We start from the raw sequence: 17,512 nt of genomic DNA on the forward strand, positions 1-17,512 counted from the left end.
ACTTAATAAGATTTTATATAAATTGGACGTCAATTTTCTTGTTATTTACAGTAATTACTTGTGTTTATTAGTTCGTTAGCGTAATACAATTATATTGTTATACTCATTATGTTGTTCTCCCGAATAACAATTCATTTAATTCAATACAGATAAAATCTAGCTATCTACATACACAATTAAAATACTGGTGGAGGTTCGTCAAGTGTTAAATACTTTTTAAATACAGAATGAAAAGAAAAAAATTACGAAGAATACAGGAGTACTAAACAAAGTAAGGTAACTCTTATTTGATCGAGAGTTCTTTTTTTTTAGCAAAAAGTGTAATAATAAATTCAGAAGGGATATTTGAATGTTTTGCTTGGACAAACAAATAAACAATAAATCATTATTGTTATGTCAAAGTCATTGTTTGTACTAGTATATTTTAAGTAGTTGGAATTCCATAGATTTGAAAAGATTAATATCGAAATGTCTGTTTGTTTGAATTTCAACCGATTGCCGACATTAATTTAAAAAGTGCAATACTACCTTTTGACAGTAAAAAAAACTGTTTGATGTATATATGATTGATATGCAAATCACACATATTTGGAGTACGTTCGATGCCGAAAGTTTGGAATTTGAACTTGTGAAAAAATAAACTCATCATAGATACCAGGATTAAATTTTGTATGTACGCCAGACGTACGTTTCGTCTACAAAAGACTCGTCAGTGACGCTCGAATCCAAAAAAGTCTTTAAAAAAAATACAAAAATACAAAAAAAAAAATCAAAAAAGTACGGAGTTGAAGAGCATTAGGACCAAAATTCCTAAAAGTGTTGCCAAATACAGCTAAGGTAATCTATTCCTGATCGAGGCAGAAAAGCCTTAGTATTAAAAAAAATCAAGAGGTTTGTAAACAGTTAATTTATAAGAGCATACTTCTTTCTTTCTTCCTTTCTTAATTTTTTCTTCATTTTTTGTATCTTTTATATCTGTAGATATTAACAATGTTTATACTTAAAATATATAATTGAAAGTATTGTAGTCCTTGTACCTTAAACAAAAGTCGCGTCTTGTTAAATAAATTTTAAGTTTGGTATCAGTAATGACTTTTATAAACTATGAAACAAACTTTGATATATGTGGTTGTTGAATTTTCAAGATACTGTGGATTCATTTTTTTTCGTGGGTATCAATTTTCGTGAATTACTAGAAACTTGCATATTCGTTTTGAATTCGTGGCTCACCTATACCCACGAAACCCACGAAAATTGGTATCCAACGAATTATAATGAATCCACCGTAGAGTCTTCATTAAAATGGGATGGATAATCCCAATAAATGAGCCCAGACCACATGCTCATTAAATTATAAGCACATCACAGTTAGTATCGACAATATTTTCTTCCTTTCGTAGATATAGTGTTCATTGGATTCCTTTTCAAAGTTTTAAAGCTCTATATGTTTTGCTCGTTTTTTCCCAATAGTATCCTGAATTCAAACTACAATGACAGTTTTTGATCTGAAATGATAATTTATTCTCATAATTGTGTTTCAATTAATCATCTAGTTTTGCTATTGAACAATCAAATAGACGGAAAGAAACAACAACCAAAGACTATTGCAAGGCACATACTGTAGCAGTTTGTTTCAGTTAACCATTTCCTCGGATATTTTTCACTTGATTTGTATATTCCAAATTAAATTGATTCGTACCTCGTTAAACTACTGTTGACTCTTATATGAAAGAAAGCGTCAACTGACTACCTTTAGGGATAATGCTAATCCAGCATTTTCTACATATGTAAATGTATGTGCCAAGTCAGAGATATGACTATTGATTTCCATTTGATAGATGGGTTTGAGCTTCTAATTTAGACATTAATTTGTTCAGAGACTTTCCGTTTTGAATTTTTCTGAAGTTCGGTATTTTTATTATTGACTCTTATGATCTCTTATCTTTGGTATTAGTTGATCAATATCGTAACTCACTAAAGATAGAAAGAAACAAATAGTTTTTAATCGAATCAGTATTTTCCATAAATGTCACAGATAGACTTGTCATTGGTTACGCAAGACGCGCGTTTTGTCAACATAAAAAGTAATCCGTTGTTCTCGAATAAAAACGTTTCGAGCAATGATTTTAAAATAGTCAACTTTCTTTATATAATAGAAACCATGTAATAAATTCTAACTCTAGGGGTACTTCATATGGTTGTTTGTATATATATATATTAAAAAAAGAAAAGAAACGCAGAATTTTAAATAAAATTTGCAAATATATCATTCTTAAAAGTTACTCAAAATTGGTTGAATGTTTTTCGGATTCTCCATCTCACAATTCCCTGTAGTCTCTAATTTATCCCTGCATTAAATAATAATCAACAAATTGTTCGTTGAAATGTCACCGCTCTCTCTAAAATATATGAATTCAATATTTTTGTTTTTGTTTAAAAAAAATAGTTTCTCGCTTCTTCAAAAAAGTTTGAAAGCTAACTTTTAAATTTGCTCGCACCTATAAACCCTAGAATAGTTTGCTAAAATATTCATTGTTTTAAAGAAAAAACTGAAAAGTTTACCTGCTTGCTCTAGCGTTTATTTATATAAAAGTTCAAAGAACAAGTATTCGATTTTGCAGTGTATATGGTTCCACTTGTCTAATAAGTAGATATAAAGTTGAACAATATTTTTTCAGGCCTTTAACTGTGTGTTTAACACCAACATTTTGAAGAGGAAACGAGGAAAAAATGTTGACTGGAATTTTTACCTTATGATTTTGCCTATAATAAATCTATTTTGTTCGAGAAAGAAACATAATTTGAAGTAAGAACCACGTCACTGTATTTTTATAATAAAAGCTGTCACTATAACATTAAAAATTTCTAGCTTTGATGTTTTCATGTATGTCAAGAAATATTATTTATTATTTTGTTATTATTTATTATTATTTTACCAGTATCACCAAAAACCTATTTATATTTTACGAACAAACGAAAGTATCTGGTACAAGTTACTTAATTGTCAAATAATTACACATAAAGGCACGCGAACACTTAAAACATGTTACACATAAATTTATCTTTGCACGTGGGGTGTCCCTTAAATTGAAACACATGTGCACTATAAAATACTGTCATAATGACAGAGGGAAGATAATAAAAAGAAAATATAAGTATGTCCCTTTCATAAAAAATATAGTATCATAATAAATATGACAGATGAAAAAACAAACAAATGAAGTGGTTTGGTCAGACCTAGTGCAAAATACTGTTGACCATCAACATTGGTCATTATAAACTATATATCATATACATCTTACACGTTTCCGCTCTTGATTAATAAAAGGAAATTGTTTTTTTTTCTTCTGTTATTTGATGAGTCAGTTTAATAATTTTTTAGTCTATAATAATCAAGTGCTAGAAAATAAATTCAAAAATATGGAACCATGTATGATAATTAATAACATGCTTTAAAGATTAATCCATTTAATTATTTATATACACATTGTTATCATCAAATAGAAAACGGCATTGAAATGCAATCTTATCGAGGACAGGGATATTTCCTGAGGATATTTCTTTGGAAAATTAAAGGCAAACTGCTAAAAACTGGCTAGTAGACTTGAAGACTTATTATGAAAAAAGTAGTTATATACGAAACAAATTCATTCTGTCATAGAGTTGTCACTTGTTTAGAACAAAATACAACTACTATTACAAGTGCCAAAAAAACAATATTATTATTCGCATCTATAGACACTGAGTTGTACCAATTATTTGAGTACAGATTATAATAATATGATTAATCAGCAATGAACATTCATTGGATCACCAGTGAAGGTGATACACAGCTGAAAACAGAGTTTTTTACACCTTGTTCAGTTTAGGTGGCCGAGTGGTCTAGACCGAAGATTTCAGTGCTTGAAGATTATAAACCCTAGTTATTACACACAAAAAAATATATTTTTTCGAAGATATGCATTTTCATCATCCAACTTAAAAGACTGTCGTCAAGTACTTTTAGTAAAATCAAAGTGATGGAAATCACTCATGGAAGGATTAGAAGAGTAGTTTGCAGGCAAGTGGTGTCTCAATATCCCTACAGCATGAGTTCGAAACCCGACAAGGGAAGAACACACGTTTGTATATTTACATTGTTGTGCTGATATTTAGAGTAGTTATGTATATATAATATATATATATATAAACAAGTCTAAATTGAAAACTACGTTCAAACCTATGATTGCGTTGAATAAAAACCGCAATTTTTATACCTGTGCATGTAAAACAAATTTCGTTGTAAAAGGGTCTAAATACAGCACAAACAACATTTTCCAAAAGACCAAAAAAGTGAAAAAGTATATTTAAACAAAACGCATTTGACTAACAGGTCGAACAATTGATGTTCTTTAACCCTGCTGATTGCCATTGGCGATTGCCAAATAAAATTGATCACAAGATGTAACAAAATGGATGTTACGGATTAAGTTTATATTAGACTGTCATTGTAGACCTCCTTATATACGTGTTTGTAATAAAAGCATGAAGGCATGGGTTTTGGGAAGTCAAAAAAGCATTTATTGTATGATATATTCTAAATCACGTGCCGGTAGTGTGAATAATCTTATATTAAAAGTTCAAATCAAAGTAAAACGTCAGTATGATACCTTGACCTTCGCTTCCAAATTTATTTACTGATTATTACAAAACAACCTAAGAATACTGTGCGCACTTGGCTCTGATAAATTAAGCCATTTTATTTAAAAAAGATAACAATAATTGCATGTTTACATTATAGAATTGCGCGACAATTACTTCATGTTAATCCTACACACTTACAGTAGGTGACAGATTACATACCCGTTTACTTTCTATACGCATTGTGTATGCTGCGATATGAAAATCTAATAGATAGCTGCATATGTGGGTTTTTTTAATTCTTTTTTTTTAAATCAATTTTCCAAAGCTTCTATGTGATGTATGTTAGACCTTAAGAAGGCTGACATCTCTTTGATGACATCATTTCTTTCATATATTTAATGGTGTAGCGAAGAAACAGATTTAACGGAGTGTCTTCTACTGGGTGTAGGGGAGGGCGTAGGTGTCAGTCTTGAAGGGCCGTCTTCGGTATGTAATCTTTGTTCTGCTTCAGCCTCTCTTTTAAGATCAGCAAATAGATCGTAGCCTGTTAAATCACTATGGACATGTATTCCGGGATCCATGCCCGCCTTACGAACCATATCTTCTAACTCCTCCACGTTTGATTTTGAAAGACGAAGGTAGCTACAGTTTAACATTTCCATTGGTTTGAATGTAGGCGCCTCTGGTTTCTTCTTCATTGAATCGAGAATTTCTTTCAGCCTATCAAGACGACGCATTTGAACACGTGCAGTATGACTATCAGGTGTGGCGCTTTTCTGTTTTCTGAATGAATTTTAGGGTAGAAATACTAGTATATAGAAAAAATATAAATGTACAACACAGACGTTTATGATCATACTGCCCAGTAATGTGAATAAATTTCAACAACAGAATCTATAGAGTGCATTTTTTCTTACCCAAATGTTGTCATCGATGACTATGGTATGCTTTGTCTATATGACTTTTTGTGTTCTTTGTTACATATGACGTGGCTCTGTACTTATACATCCCGTCATAGTGTTATTGTTTTATGATAATTTCTGTATTCTTGTCTTTCATTTTTGCTAATATGATTTTTCTATGTGCCTTATTGTGTTTCTTTCTTACATATGACAAGTCTCTGTACTTATAAATCCTGTCAATGTGTTCATGTGCCATATTAAATATTATATATTGCTTGATGTTATAGTGATTAAGATAATAACACAATGTTCACAACTGTCCCCTAATTTTTTACATTTTTCACCTATTATGTCTGTTTGTTTTCTTCCAACATTGTGTTGTCAATATAATGGAATTTTATGCGACTTTCATACAAGTGAGAGGTTTATATAGCTATAAATCCAGGTGTACTCCACAATTTTCTACAGAAAAATGCCTGAGAAAAATGCTTGTACCAAGTCAGGAATATGAAAGTTGTTGTCCTTTCGTTTGATGTGTTTGAGCTGTTAATTTTTCCATTTGAGTAGAGACTTCAGTAGTTCTCGATATTGGACAACAATAACTCGAATAATTCAGTCATTCTATTCATCTTCTCGACGGTGGCTACACGAGACGATTATCGTCGCGAGTGGCAGGGTCGACCACTGAATTATTCGGGTTATTACAACAAGAGAACAACCCTGACATCTCGGTTTTTGTCTCAGTACAGTTAAAATCACGAATGTCGTTATCCGTAAAAATTCGGAACAACAAGTATGTAATAGGATTTACTTACCTTCGAAATTGACTTGTCTCATAAAGTAATTCCTCCACCTCTTTTAATCTTGCCAAATCAATATAATGCTTGCCACCGGTAGGTATAGTTGATGGCTGTGATTAAAATAAATAGGTTAAAACTTGCATAGCATTTACACACTTTACTTTTAGATTCCAAATTCGGATTCTAACGAAGAAAATAAACTGTTTCGTTTATATGGTTCGAATATTTGTTTTCTCTTTCCAGTTTCCAAATTCGTTTTCTCTTCAGCTCTTTTGTAATTGCTTTCTTTGTAAATACTCTAATCAGTGTTGTCTTTCAGTAGTTTTGTCATGAAAAGGGTAGGACAAAAAATGGTATGCAATTTAAGTACATATGTAACGAAATATTTATATTTAAACTTGCAAGCATACTTATATGACGTTTTTTATATGACGTCCATTATCACTGTACTATTATGCATATTTTAGGGGCCAGCTGAAGGACACCTACGGGTGCGGGAATTCTCGCTACATTGAAGACCCATTGGTTGCCTTCGGCTGTTGTTTGCTCTATGGTCGGGTGGTTGTCGCTTTGACATATTCACCATTTCCTTTCTCAATTTTATTATATATGTAGATTTGTCCTTTTTAATATCAGCTCGACACAACAATTTAACAAAAAGGTATTACATCATATAAATGTTCTGTGGCAAAAACAAACGAACAAGATAAGGACGTTTCATATCAGTTGATCTTTTTATTACCGCAATGTATATTTTATAATAGCAGTGTAAATTATGAATAATAAACTCATCATAGATTTCATTACATAGATATTTTCGGCTATTGTTGTGTTGCTGCTTTGTTCGTTTACTTTTGATTTTGTATTCATTCTATCGTTGAAGCCCCGAACTCTTCATACATTATTAAACCAAACTGCAAAAACAAAACCTCTCTCTGATATTCTATGAAACACAAACTGTTAATTTAGTTTAGAGTGTCTATTCTTCTACTTTAAAACGATACCAAACAATTTACTTCTGTAAAAAAAATCACTTGGATATTTACCTGAGAACCCCGTCTGCGTGATTTGGTGTCGGTGACTGCATGGAATTCATCCCGATTACTCGCAGACGACATAGCCATGGTATAAAAACTAGCCTCTTCCTCAGCAGCCGTAACTGCTTTTCCTTTGCCCAAAGCATGTTGTTTAGCCATCACACTTTTCTCGTGTGCACTTTTCTCTTGTGTTTCATGTGTGAGTGCCATATCTGAAACTCCAGACTCGTCCGTTACCAGAAGTAATGGAACACCGGAAACGTCTGAAACAAAGATGTGTTTACTAATAATAGGGTCGGAGTGCAATACATATTCTGAAGCAGTTATCCAACGAGGGCTCAATTTGTATTATTTATAGTTTCCAAATAATTGGATGTCATTTTTAAAGCTTTCTTTGCGTAATAGTGACTGTGTTGTGGCCAGCTGTATAAAAATAAGGACTTTTTGTTCGACCCCATGACATAATTATCCATCAAACAAATACCACAGGATGAGCGGATGTACACAGGTCGATCGCTGTACGCCTTTCAAAAAAGAGCGCAACCTGTCCCGGCATGACAAATATAGTTCTTTGACGGTTTCGGTTCTTAAACATTCTTTTCGCGGCTTTAACCTATAAGACTTTTGGCGTTCCTGGTGAAGAAAAATCCAGAAAAGCGCTTCAGACACATGATTCATGAAATTAATAACGTGTGTTTTGAGGGTTTTTTTTTTGTAATTTTTAACTTACTTGCAGGTAATGATTTCCTTCTTTGTCTGCCAGCTCTCAAATCGTCTGAAATTGATAAGACTTTGAATGAGAAAATATATTTTGAAGTACTTGGTCTCAATGTCTGTCAGTCAAAACAAATATTTAACGGTTGTGTTTTTCTCTTGTGACGTTCTTTCTTTCATAACTATGCACGACGTCATTCGTCAAAACTCGGTCGATTCCGTACCTGCATATATTACGAAAGAGAGAAGCGGGGTCACATTGAGCGGAGTCGTCCGAGGTTAAACGACTGTGCAACACGCTTTATGTTATACCGCAGTCCCACTAGGCCACGATCGCACTACGATCTGTGAAAAAAATGCAAATTTTGATGATCGTAGTACGATCGTGTAGATCGCAGTTAGGTCGTATCACGGTCGTGGTGAGGTCTTCAAGATCGTGAAGAGCGAGACCAACTTTGAACATGTTCAAAACAATCGTGGTGCAGTCGTGGAGAAATCAGGTCGTAGTAGAAGCGTAGTGAGAGCGCACTAAGATCGTAGTAAGATCGCAAAGGTCGCTGTCGCTGTCGTATCGAAAGCGTAGCAAAAACGTGATTCTATTCGGAGATATTGCGCTACGATCTCACAGCGACGTTATCACGACCTCACTTCGACCATCACGTTCTCACCGCGACCAAACTATGATTCCACTACGACTATACCACGATGTTTACGACCATAGTACGATTCTAGCACGCCCTTGCCGTCCTCATCACGCTATTCTTGCGACCTGACTACGTTCACACTACGACCATTATTCTCATTGTCATTTTCATATAAAATATATAAAAAAGCTCCCCAGATTTTGTTTGTCTGAATGTAATTATCCATTTGCTCTAACGGCTCAACCTTGCTTCTCGTTTTTATAGATTAGACCGTTGGTTTTCAGGTTTAAATAGTTTTACACGTCTAGTAATTTTTTGGGGCCTTTATAGCGTGCTGTTCGGTGTGAGCCAAGGCTCCGTGTTGAAGGCCGTACCTTGGCCTATAATGGTTTACTTTTATAAATTGTTACCTGGATTTAGAGTTGTCTCTATGGCACTCATACCACACCTTCCTATATATATTGACACATCTGTATCATCTCTGCTATCTTTTACAAAAATGTCGTCATTTGAGCTTTATGGACCAGCAATAGGTTGTAATGTAGGTTGGATTTGTCGGTCCGACATCTCTGCTTGATCAGGATTCGTTACTTTGCTCCTTCTGCCTCTACATCAGCCCCTACCACCACGCCCATGTGTTCTAGTAGATTTTGGTGGCATGACTGTATTGTTTCCGAGAAATCTACGTATTAATCAGAAATAGAAGGAATGGAACTCTATTGATATGGAACACGATGTTGACGTTATTGATGATAACGTAGTAAGATCGCGGTATGAACGTAATATAATCGTGGTAAGAACGTGCTATAATCGCAGTAAGATCGTGTTTCAATCGGATAACTCGTTGTATGGTCGTAGTGAGAACGTGAAGAGCGTAGACAGATCTTGATAAGCGTAGTGAGGTCGCAGAATAAGCGCGGTGAGAACGTGGTATAATCGTAGCGGGATCATTGTAGAAGCGTAATGAGGACGTAGTAGTATCGTGAAAGCAAAGAAAATTTATATTTTCATGCCGCTCATACCGCGACCTCACCACGATCTAAATTTATTCTAAATCGCGGTGAGCGTAGTGCGATCGTGGTCTAGTGGGACTGGGGCTTTAACTGAGTTTGACTAGGGTAGATATTCCATGAATATTCAGGACAAAACAATACAACACTTTGTTGCTTACACTTTTGATTGGTGTGCCCTTGGGCAGATAATCCATGCAAAAATGTATAACATGTATGACTCTCAGTAAAACACCAGCCTGGTGTTTTAAAAAGCAATTTACTTCAACCAAAGCATCAATTTTACTCATGTTGTCTTTTGTGTTGAGTACGGTGTAAAAAATGTATGTACCAAGCAGGGTTCATATATGCTTTGAATCAGCAAGTTTGCGACCTTAATTGCAATGTCTAGATTACTAATTAGGCGTTGAATCTGTGCTTATCCAACCATCTAACAATCTGTTAATACTGGTTTTTTTTTATTATTATACCGCAATTGAATATATATAGAAAAATGTTAAATCACAAAAATACTGAACTCCGATGAAAATTGAAAACGGAAAGTCCCTAATCAAATGGCAAAATCAAAAGCTCAAACACATCAAACGAATGGACAACTGTCATATTCCTGACTTGGTACATGCATTTTCTTATGTACAAAATGGTGGATTGAACCTGGTTTTATAGCGCTAAACCTCTCACTTGTATGAAATGTTAGTTGCTTTTAGATGGCTGTTTAATAGATATAGCCGTCATTTCTAGTAATGTCATTCGCTTCAGATGGTCGAATTAATTGCAGAATTGAATTGTTCATCGTTAATCTAGTCAGGTACAATTATATATCATAAATTATAATTGATACAAACCCGCCTTCAAGAAAGTGCTGCATTTATCGGATACTTTCTCTGATGTAAGCTTCTCATGCATTTTTTCTGAAAACATGAAGAAAAAACCAATTAACGAAAAGTTTAACCCTGATAAAAGCGACACAAAAACCAGAGTCACGTGAATCAATTAGTTCCAAATTTGACTAGAAAAATGTGCACAACTATTTATTTTTTCATTTCGCTTAACCATTATCTAAATCATACTAAAGCTGAAGTGTTTGCCATTATTGCATACACAGAAAATTACTTACTCCTGACCCTTTTTTTATTTCTACAATCAATTATTTTATACAATTATATGTACCAAGTTTTAATTCTATACAATAGTTTGGGTCTTACAGAGAATACTTTTTTTTATTCAAACGGGCTTATCCATATAAAAAAGACAAACAAACAAACAAACAGAACGAAAAATAGAAAAAAAAAAACCAGCAAAAACGAATAAAAAATGCTCCTAAATAAAACAAGGAACGAATATGTATATGTATGTACATAGACATAGGAAGGTCTTGTATGAGTGCCTATGAGACAACTCTCCATCCAAGTCACAATTTATAAAAGTAAACCATTATAGGTCAGGGTACGGTCTTCAACACGGAGCCTAGGCTCACACCGAACAGCAAGCTATAAAGGGTCCTAGAAATTACTAATGTAAAACCATTCAAACAGGGAAAAGAACGGTCTAATCAATATAAAAAACGAGAAACGAGAAACACTTATGAACCACACAAACAAACAATGTACAGTATAATTATTCAAAACAATTGGGTCATTGAAATACATGAAAGTTTTAATACTTATTGTTGGGTCAGATTATTTGCATATTATTTTTTAATCGAGACGTTTTTATCATCTTACTTTTTTCTAGATTGGTCATGGAAGGATCCTTGTCAAGTGCTAATGCTGTAGAGGATGCTTTTTTAAGTTCAAATAAACTCCTTGGGCTGCTGAGCTCAATCGTGGCACGACGACCGGATCGTGGACCTGATATCCGCTCGCCTGATTTTGGGCGAGCGTGGAAACTGTAATTAAGGAAATGTTTTTAATAAACTATTAATACAGAATTATTCAATTTATTGTATATTTGAATCGTGTTGATAAAACATTTTTTCTTAGTTGATGACAGAAAGATTTTTGCAGTCACGTTATTCAATACAGGTAGGATAACCACTGAGTCAAAGTCGAGTTATCATGTATTACTGGAACGTTTTGCTGTTTAAAAGGTTCGTATGATCGGGTGAAACCAGCAGTGCGAGGATGGAAGAAATTCATTTGAGAACACTGGTCTGGACAATCAATCAGATTGATAACATGTTTAGGATACGGCGCATGCTTCAGTGAAATTGTCAATGCAAATATGTATACACGTTTATGACATATAATGTATTCGTTTACAGTGGTGTGTACGGCAAACATTCATCCAATACGCTCTTATGTGTGGCATTAAAACTAGAAATACATTGAACAGACAAAATTAGTGATATCATTGTCAATTAAGGTTGCAACCTTAGTTTTAGTACAATTGAATAATTCATATTTACTAACTGCGAAGCACTGGCTAGCTACTGATGGATCATGCAATGGGTGGCTTATTCACTTTTGGACTTACCGTCCATAATTTGAAGTAGCATTGGGGTTGTATAATATAACCTTGGTAGGAACGAGCAAGTACGATAATTAGTAATTATTAACTTAATTTTTATGGAACTGGTTTCAATTTGCATGGCTCATGTTTCTAGAATAACCAATACCGAAGTATAATCGAGTCACAATACTTATATTTATGTGTATGGTTTATTTCATTTTTCTTAGCGTATATACTTCTAATTTTAAAAAAAAATGCATTTTTTACTTCGAATTTATACCAATTTGTAGGCGATTGTATTGATTTTTTTGAGAAAAAAAAATGCTGATTGATTATGTAGCTTGAATATACCATCTCCTAAATTCACTAATTTTCAAAGGAGCATTTATGAGATTTAAAATCTACATGTTCTCGTCCTGAAAATTATATAAAAAAAATACTGCTAAGCTTTACACTTAGAAATCCTAGGAGTAAGCAAACTCAACAATGCCATGAAAGATTGTTTACCACAAAACAAATGTAACCGAATTTTAATGGCAAACTTTAATTACAATTTAAATGTTCAATTTTATCGAATTCCAAATTTTCTGTCAAAATACAGAGTTGTCTATTGTTTGTTTGCGAATAAAAAAAATAACTACCTTTTCTTATGTGTTAGTCCTCCACTCAACCCGGTGCAATGTCCTCTCGAATCTGTGTCATCCTCCTGTTAAAATATAAAGGTTTCATTTCAGTTGTTTGATTTTATGCTTTAATTGACTTTTAAACTGTGTGCTCAAGATCTTTCTTCTATCGTGATCAAGGAAAAAGACAGCTCCTACAAAAGTAGATCAACTCACGAATGTAACATGATTCATCAATACATTGTTATTGGATTTTAACTATAGTTTTCAGTAAGGCCAGTAACGGTGAGTACTCTTAAATGTCGATACTTTGTTAGTTGATTCGGTGAGTACTCTTATATCGATACTTTATTAGTTGATTCGGTGAGTACTTTTATATCGATACTTGGTTAGTTGATTCGGTGAGTACCCTTATATCGATACTTTGTTAGTTGATTCGGTGAGTACTCTTATATCGATACTTTATTAGTTGATTCGGTGAGTACTCTTAGATCGAGTCTTTGTGATTGTTTAGTTGTTGGTTGATTTTTTCGTGCTTTGTGCGAAAATTATGTCTAACCTTTTTCAACTTATTTTAACACCCTGCTCTTATCGTGTTCTGTTACATCATTGTCAAAACGTTAGTGAAGGTTGAGCCTTCATAAACATTAAGTGGATGACCTTGATAGGGCCATTTATAGCGGGCTGTACGATATTAATTTTGCTCATTATCGAAGGCCATATGGTGACCTAAAATTGCTTAAATTCATTTCATGCATTTGGTTTCTGTTGGACGTTGGTGCAACAGTACAACACAAGAACAAACAATGCAATACAACACACTTTTTACAAATTTTGCAACAAACGAGTCTCCTGACTTGGGACAGGCACATTAAGAATATTGCCGGATTAAACGTCTTTGTCTTTAACCCAATACAGTGGTGTAACAACACAACATAAACAACAAAGCCAATAACAACTTATAAAAATGTCATGTATCTAAGACCAAATTATATCATTCTGTACACATCAAACGGACTAAGTGTGTAATTATCAGCTGTAAAGACACAAAGCATAGTCGGAGAAAAACACGATCTACATCCTCTTTCTACCTTTATACCTTGACTCAACAGTCACGGGTGCTTCAATGAGGAAGTCTCTGTTTTGATAAATGAACTAAATTTAACGAAATATTATCACTTTCCGTGACCAAAGAATATACTGAGTTTACCTCTTTAACCAAAATTACTGACGACGAGCATTTTCAATCCTATACAAAGTGCTTCAAACCATCATCATCTTTAACTATTAGACCACGAATATGAATAATGAAAAGCAAAACAAATCTAATGCAATTTTACACATGATATGAATTTTCCAATAAAAAAAGAAAATTGTACTTTTCAGATCTATCTATTTATATTTACTGAAAACACTTTACTTATTCGAATATTCTTTTTCTACTATTACTAGCTAAATTTCTTTTCTTCGACTTAATTTGTCTTAATTTGTCTTCATTTTTTTTTTTTTTTTTTTTATATAATCACTAAAGTTTTATTACATGCTACTACAAAATGCACACTTTAGTAATAATCTTAGACTATTGAAGTTGTACCTTTGTACTTAGTCTGCAAATCAGCGTGAACATCTGTAGCGGATCCAGAATGTTTCATAAGTTGGGGCCCACTGACTGCCTAAGACGGGGGCCGATCTAGTCACGCTTCAGTAATTCCCTATATAACTACCGAAAATTTAACCACAAAAGAGAGGGCCCGGCCCTGGTCCCCCTTAATCTGCCTCTGAACATCAATCTACTGATATCAAAAACAGTCTTGTCCATAATATGCATGAAGTAAGTTAGTAAGTAATACATTTGTATAATAACAATTTTTCCTTCACATATGGTACAAAACCACTCAAATCCATCGGGTTCTTCTAAACTCATGCACCATGGATACCAGACTGGATTTTGTAAGCAAGACAGTTGGTCTACAAGAGACACAAAAGTGACGCTCGAATAAAAAAGTTAAACAAAAAAAGACCATAAAAAAGGATGTAGCGGTGAGCATTGAAGACCCAATGTTCTGAAAGTTTTTGGCCAAAATAAGCTATAGTAACTTTTAAAAACACAAAAAAAAGTTCCCGGCATTACTACGTATTTTTTTTTTTTTTTTTTTTTTTTTTTTTTAGATACGATCATTTTCTCGCGGAATGTCGGTCAACTTGATGAGAACGTTTTTTAGGGGGATTTATTTACACTTTTCGTGACGGCTTCGTGTTCAAATCTGCATGACCTATTTCACGGTTTGTGAAACCTTTATTCAAGATTTAAAATGTATATTGCTATGTGTACGTTCTTTTATTCTATACATTGGCTAGAGGTATAGGTGTGGGGGGGGGGGGAGGGGGTGAGATCTCACAAAACATTTTTAGTCCCGCCGCATTTTTCCGCCTGTACCAAATCAGGATCGAGCCTCTGACTTTGTTGGTCTTGTATGTTTTTTTGTTTTTTTTTTATTTCAGTTCATTTATATGTTTATATGTTTTGGAGTTTACTGTGTGTTGAAGACCCATCCATAAGTGGCCTTCTGCTATTGTCTGCTCTTTGGTAGGGTTGTTGTATCTTTGCCATATTCTCCATTTCCATTCTCAATTTTATAACTGCTACAGTACAGAAACGGGCTTACCTCGTATTCAGTTACATGTATTTTATACTTGTCCTTTTCCTTTTCATAGTAATCTAGCTTTTTTCGTACGTTTTGCTCCTGTCGTCTACGGAAAAAAAATGTTATTGACAATTTTACTGTGATAAGATTAATAATAGATCTATAATAATTAATGATTATTAATAACAAATCCTCAGTCGGAGTTCAGTATTTATGTGATTTTACTTCTTTCTAATAGAATTGTATCTGTTAATTTTTTTACAATTGCATATTGATTTGAATTAAAAAAAAAATACCGCTATATGATTGTTTAATATCATAGCAACAAACAAATGACCTTTCTACTAGGGGCTTCCTGTATAAAATGTGAAAATGATCAAGAAAAATAATTGAGAAATAAAAAAACGATATATATACTCAATATCTCTCTCAGCAACAGTCTGCCATTTGTCCAGGTGTTCGGTTACTTTCTTTAGATGTGTTTTCTCGCAAAGAAATTTACAAGTGGTATTTTTATACAGCAATTTGCTTTCCCTTTCAACTATTTCGCCTAGATCTTTCCGTAGAGCTCTTTCGTGAAGGTCCATTTGATTGAATATTCAGTATATAGATCTGCAGTTCATTCTCGGTTCATATTAGAAACCGAAAATCGTCATAATCGTATCGGTTGAAATCTTTCTCTTAGTCATATTTATCAACATCCGGGAAATTTCAAAATGGACGCCTCCAGTGAAACAAGGTAGACAAGGACCCTCACAAAGTAGATTTCGCGATTAAGGGATGGACATTGTAATTTAAAGTTTCAAAATTGTTATTTCAGTTATTTTATATACACGGCAGCTTAATGTTATTGATGGACATATCTTAAGCGAAAGGGTAAAGGGAAAATATCGGCAAAAGCCGGGAAAACGGACCCCCTATAATTTGACAGACGTTTGATAACGAATTAAAGCCCATTTTTTAGAGAGAAAAAAAATCTGGTATATGGAAACTTCTGGCTCTGCACATTCAATGAATGTGTTTTGCTAAAATAATCATGATAATAAAGTGCAAATCTTAGAATAGAAAATAAACAGGTTTCGGACACACAAAAAAAGAGCTTTATTTAGAGTCAGCGCAGTATACAAACAGATACAATATAAGCTCTCATGAGCTTTTAATCTACATTAAAGACATTTATAACAACACAACACATTATACACAGAGTTCTCAAAATCTTCTTTTCCTTGGTGGTCCTTGAAGAAAACTACAGGTCCTTAAATGTACTGTCATTTCTATTGCAAATTATCAAAATTGTGTTGGTCCTTTCCAAAAATGTGGAGGTCAATCCCTAGGACCAGCACTTATAGAGAACTCTGAATACACATGCAATACATTACACTATACACCGCACAAAATGAAGAACTAAAAATGTGGTGGTAATAAGCACAATATAACTTTATAGCACAAATTACACCCATTAGAGGGCCAAAGGCTGACTAGTGGTTGGAATTAGTATATATTTCATTTTATCATAAGAAAAATCTTTGTATTGAGTTTTTAAATTATTAAAAAAGACATGTCTTAAATCATCATTTATTTTACATACATGTATTAGAAAGAAATGGGATTCATCATCCAGAACTTTGCACTTATTACAAAGTCTTTGAGGGCGTGAAATATTTATATATCTTCCAGTTTCAATATATAGCGAGGGAATGATTACTTAAATTAAATATAAGTATGATAAGCTACATATGTACATGTATGTATTAACATGATTAAATCTAAAAGCATACAAGTGTAAACTAAGCATGATTAACAGCTGGTAATATGCATAGCATACAAAAAGAGGGGTATAATCTAAATTTGGTAAATGATTTTAGAGTAGTATAGTAACTAAAAATTTGCACAAACTGTACACTTACTAATGCTTACAGTCATTTCCATTTAATCAGCAATGATCAGATGGATTTAATTCATGTCATGCATGTATTATGTCAGTGCAATTCAATAAGGTAATAACCATCACTTGAAGTAAACCAAACAAATTCTACCCTTTTTTCCCCTGTTACTTTTAAGTT

General features: G+C 33.4%; 2 protein-coding genes across 5 annotated transcripts in view; one reads left to right on the forward strand and one right to left on the reverse strand.

Moving 5' to 3' along the window:
- Positions 1 to 4,702: 4,702 nt before the first annotated feature.
- LOC139512246 (uncharacterized) lies at positions 4,703 to 16,133 on the reverse strand. The gene is made up of 9 exons (XM_071299735.1): positions 15,867 to 16,133; positions 15,471 to 15,555; positions 12,823 to 12,887; positions 11,455 to 11,618; positions 10,576 to 10,641; positions 8,093 to 8,137; positions 7,372 to 7,625; positions 6,341 to 6,435; positions 4,703 to 5,406 (listed from the first exon to the last, which is right to left on the reverse strand). The coding sequence occupies exons 1-9, from the start codon at positions 16,034 to 16,036 to the stop codon at positions 5,019 to 5,021; spliced, it is 1,332 nt and encodes a 443-aa protein (XP_071155836.1). The 5' UTR covers positions 16,037 to 16,133; the 3' UTR covers positions 4,703 to 5,018.
- A 6-nt stretch (positions 16,134 to 16,139) lies between these two features.
- LOC139512245 (ZZ-type zinc finger-containing protein 3-like) overlaps positions 16,140 to 17,512 on the forward strand; it is a 25,631-nt gene continuing 24,258 nt past the window's right edge. Inside the window, exon 1 of one of the 4 annotated variants that reach the window (XM_071299731.1) lies at positions 16,140 to 16,188. In XM_071299731.1, the coding sequence (XP_071155832.1) occupies positions 16,166 to 16,188 (23 nt within the window). In that variant the 5' untranslated portion in view covers positions 16,140 to 16,165. Of the gene's footprint in view, positions 16,326 to 16,844; positions 16,868 to 17,512 lie in introns of those variants that run through there. The other 3 variants (XM_071299732.1, XM_071299733.1, XM_071299730.1) reach the window with 3 other exon arrangements.

Source organism: Mytilus edulis, chromosome 2 (assembly GCF_963676685.1).
Source record: "Mytilus edulis chromosome 2, xbMytEdul2.2, whole genome shotgun sequence".
Classification (NCBI taxonomy): domain Eukaryota; kingdom Metazoa; phylum Mollusca; class Bivalvia; order Mytilida; family Mytilidae; genus Mytilus; species Mytilus edulis.

Coding starts and splice junctions, on each gene's coding strand:
- LOC139512246 (XM_071299735.1), bottom strand. CDS start 16,036: ATGGACCTTCACGAAAGAGCTCTACGGAAAGATCTAGGCGAAATAGTT. Junction 12,888..15,470: donor TACATGTAACTGAATACGAG/GTAAGCCCGTTT, acceptor ATATTTTAACAG/GAGGATGACACAGATTCGAG. Junction 5,407..6,340: donor GAGACAAGTCAATTTCGAAG/GTAAGTAAATCC, acceptor AAATTCATTCAG/AAAACAGAAAAGCGCCACAC.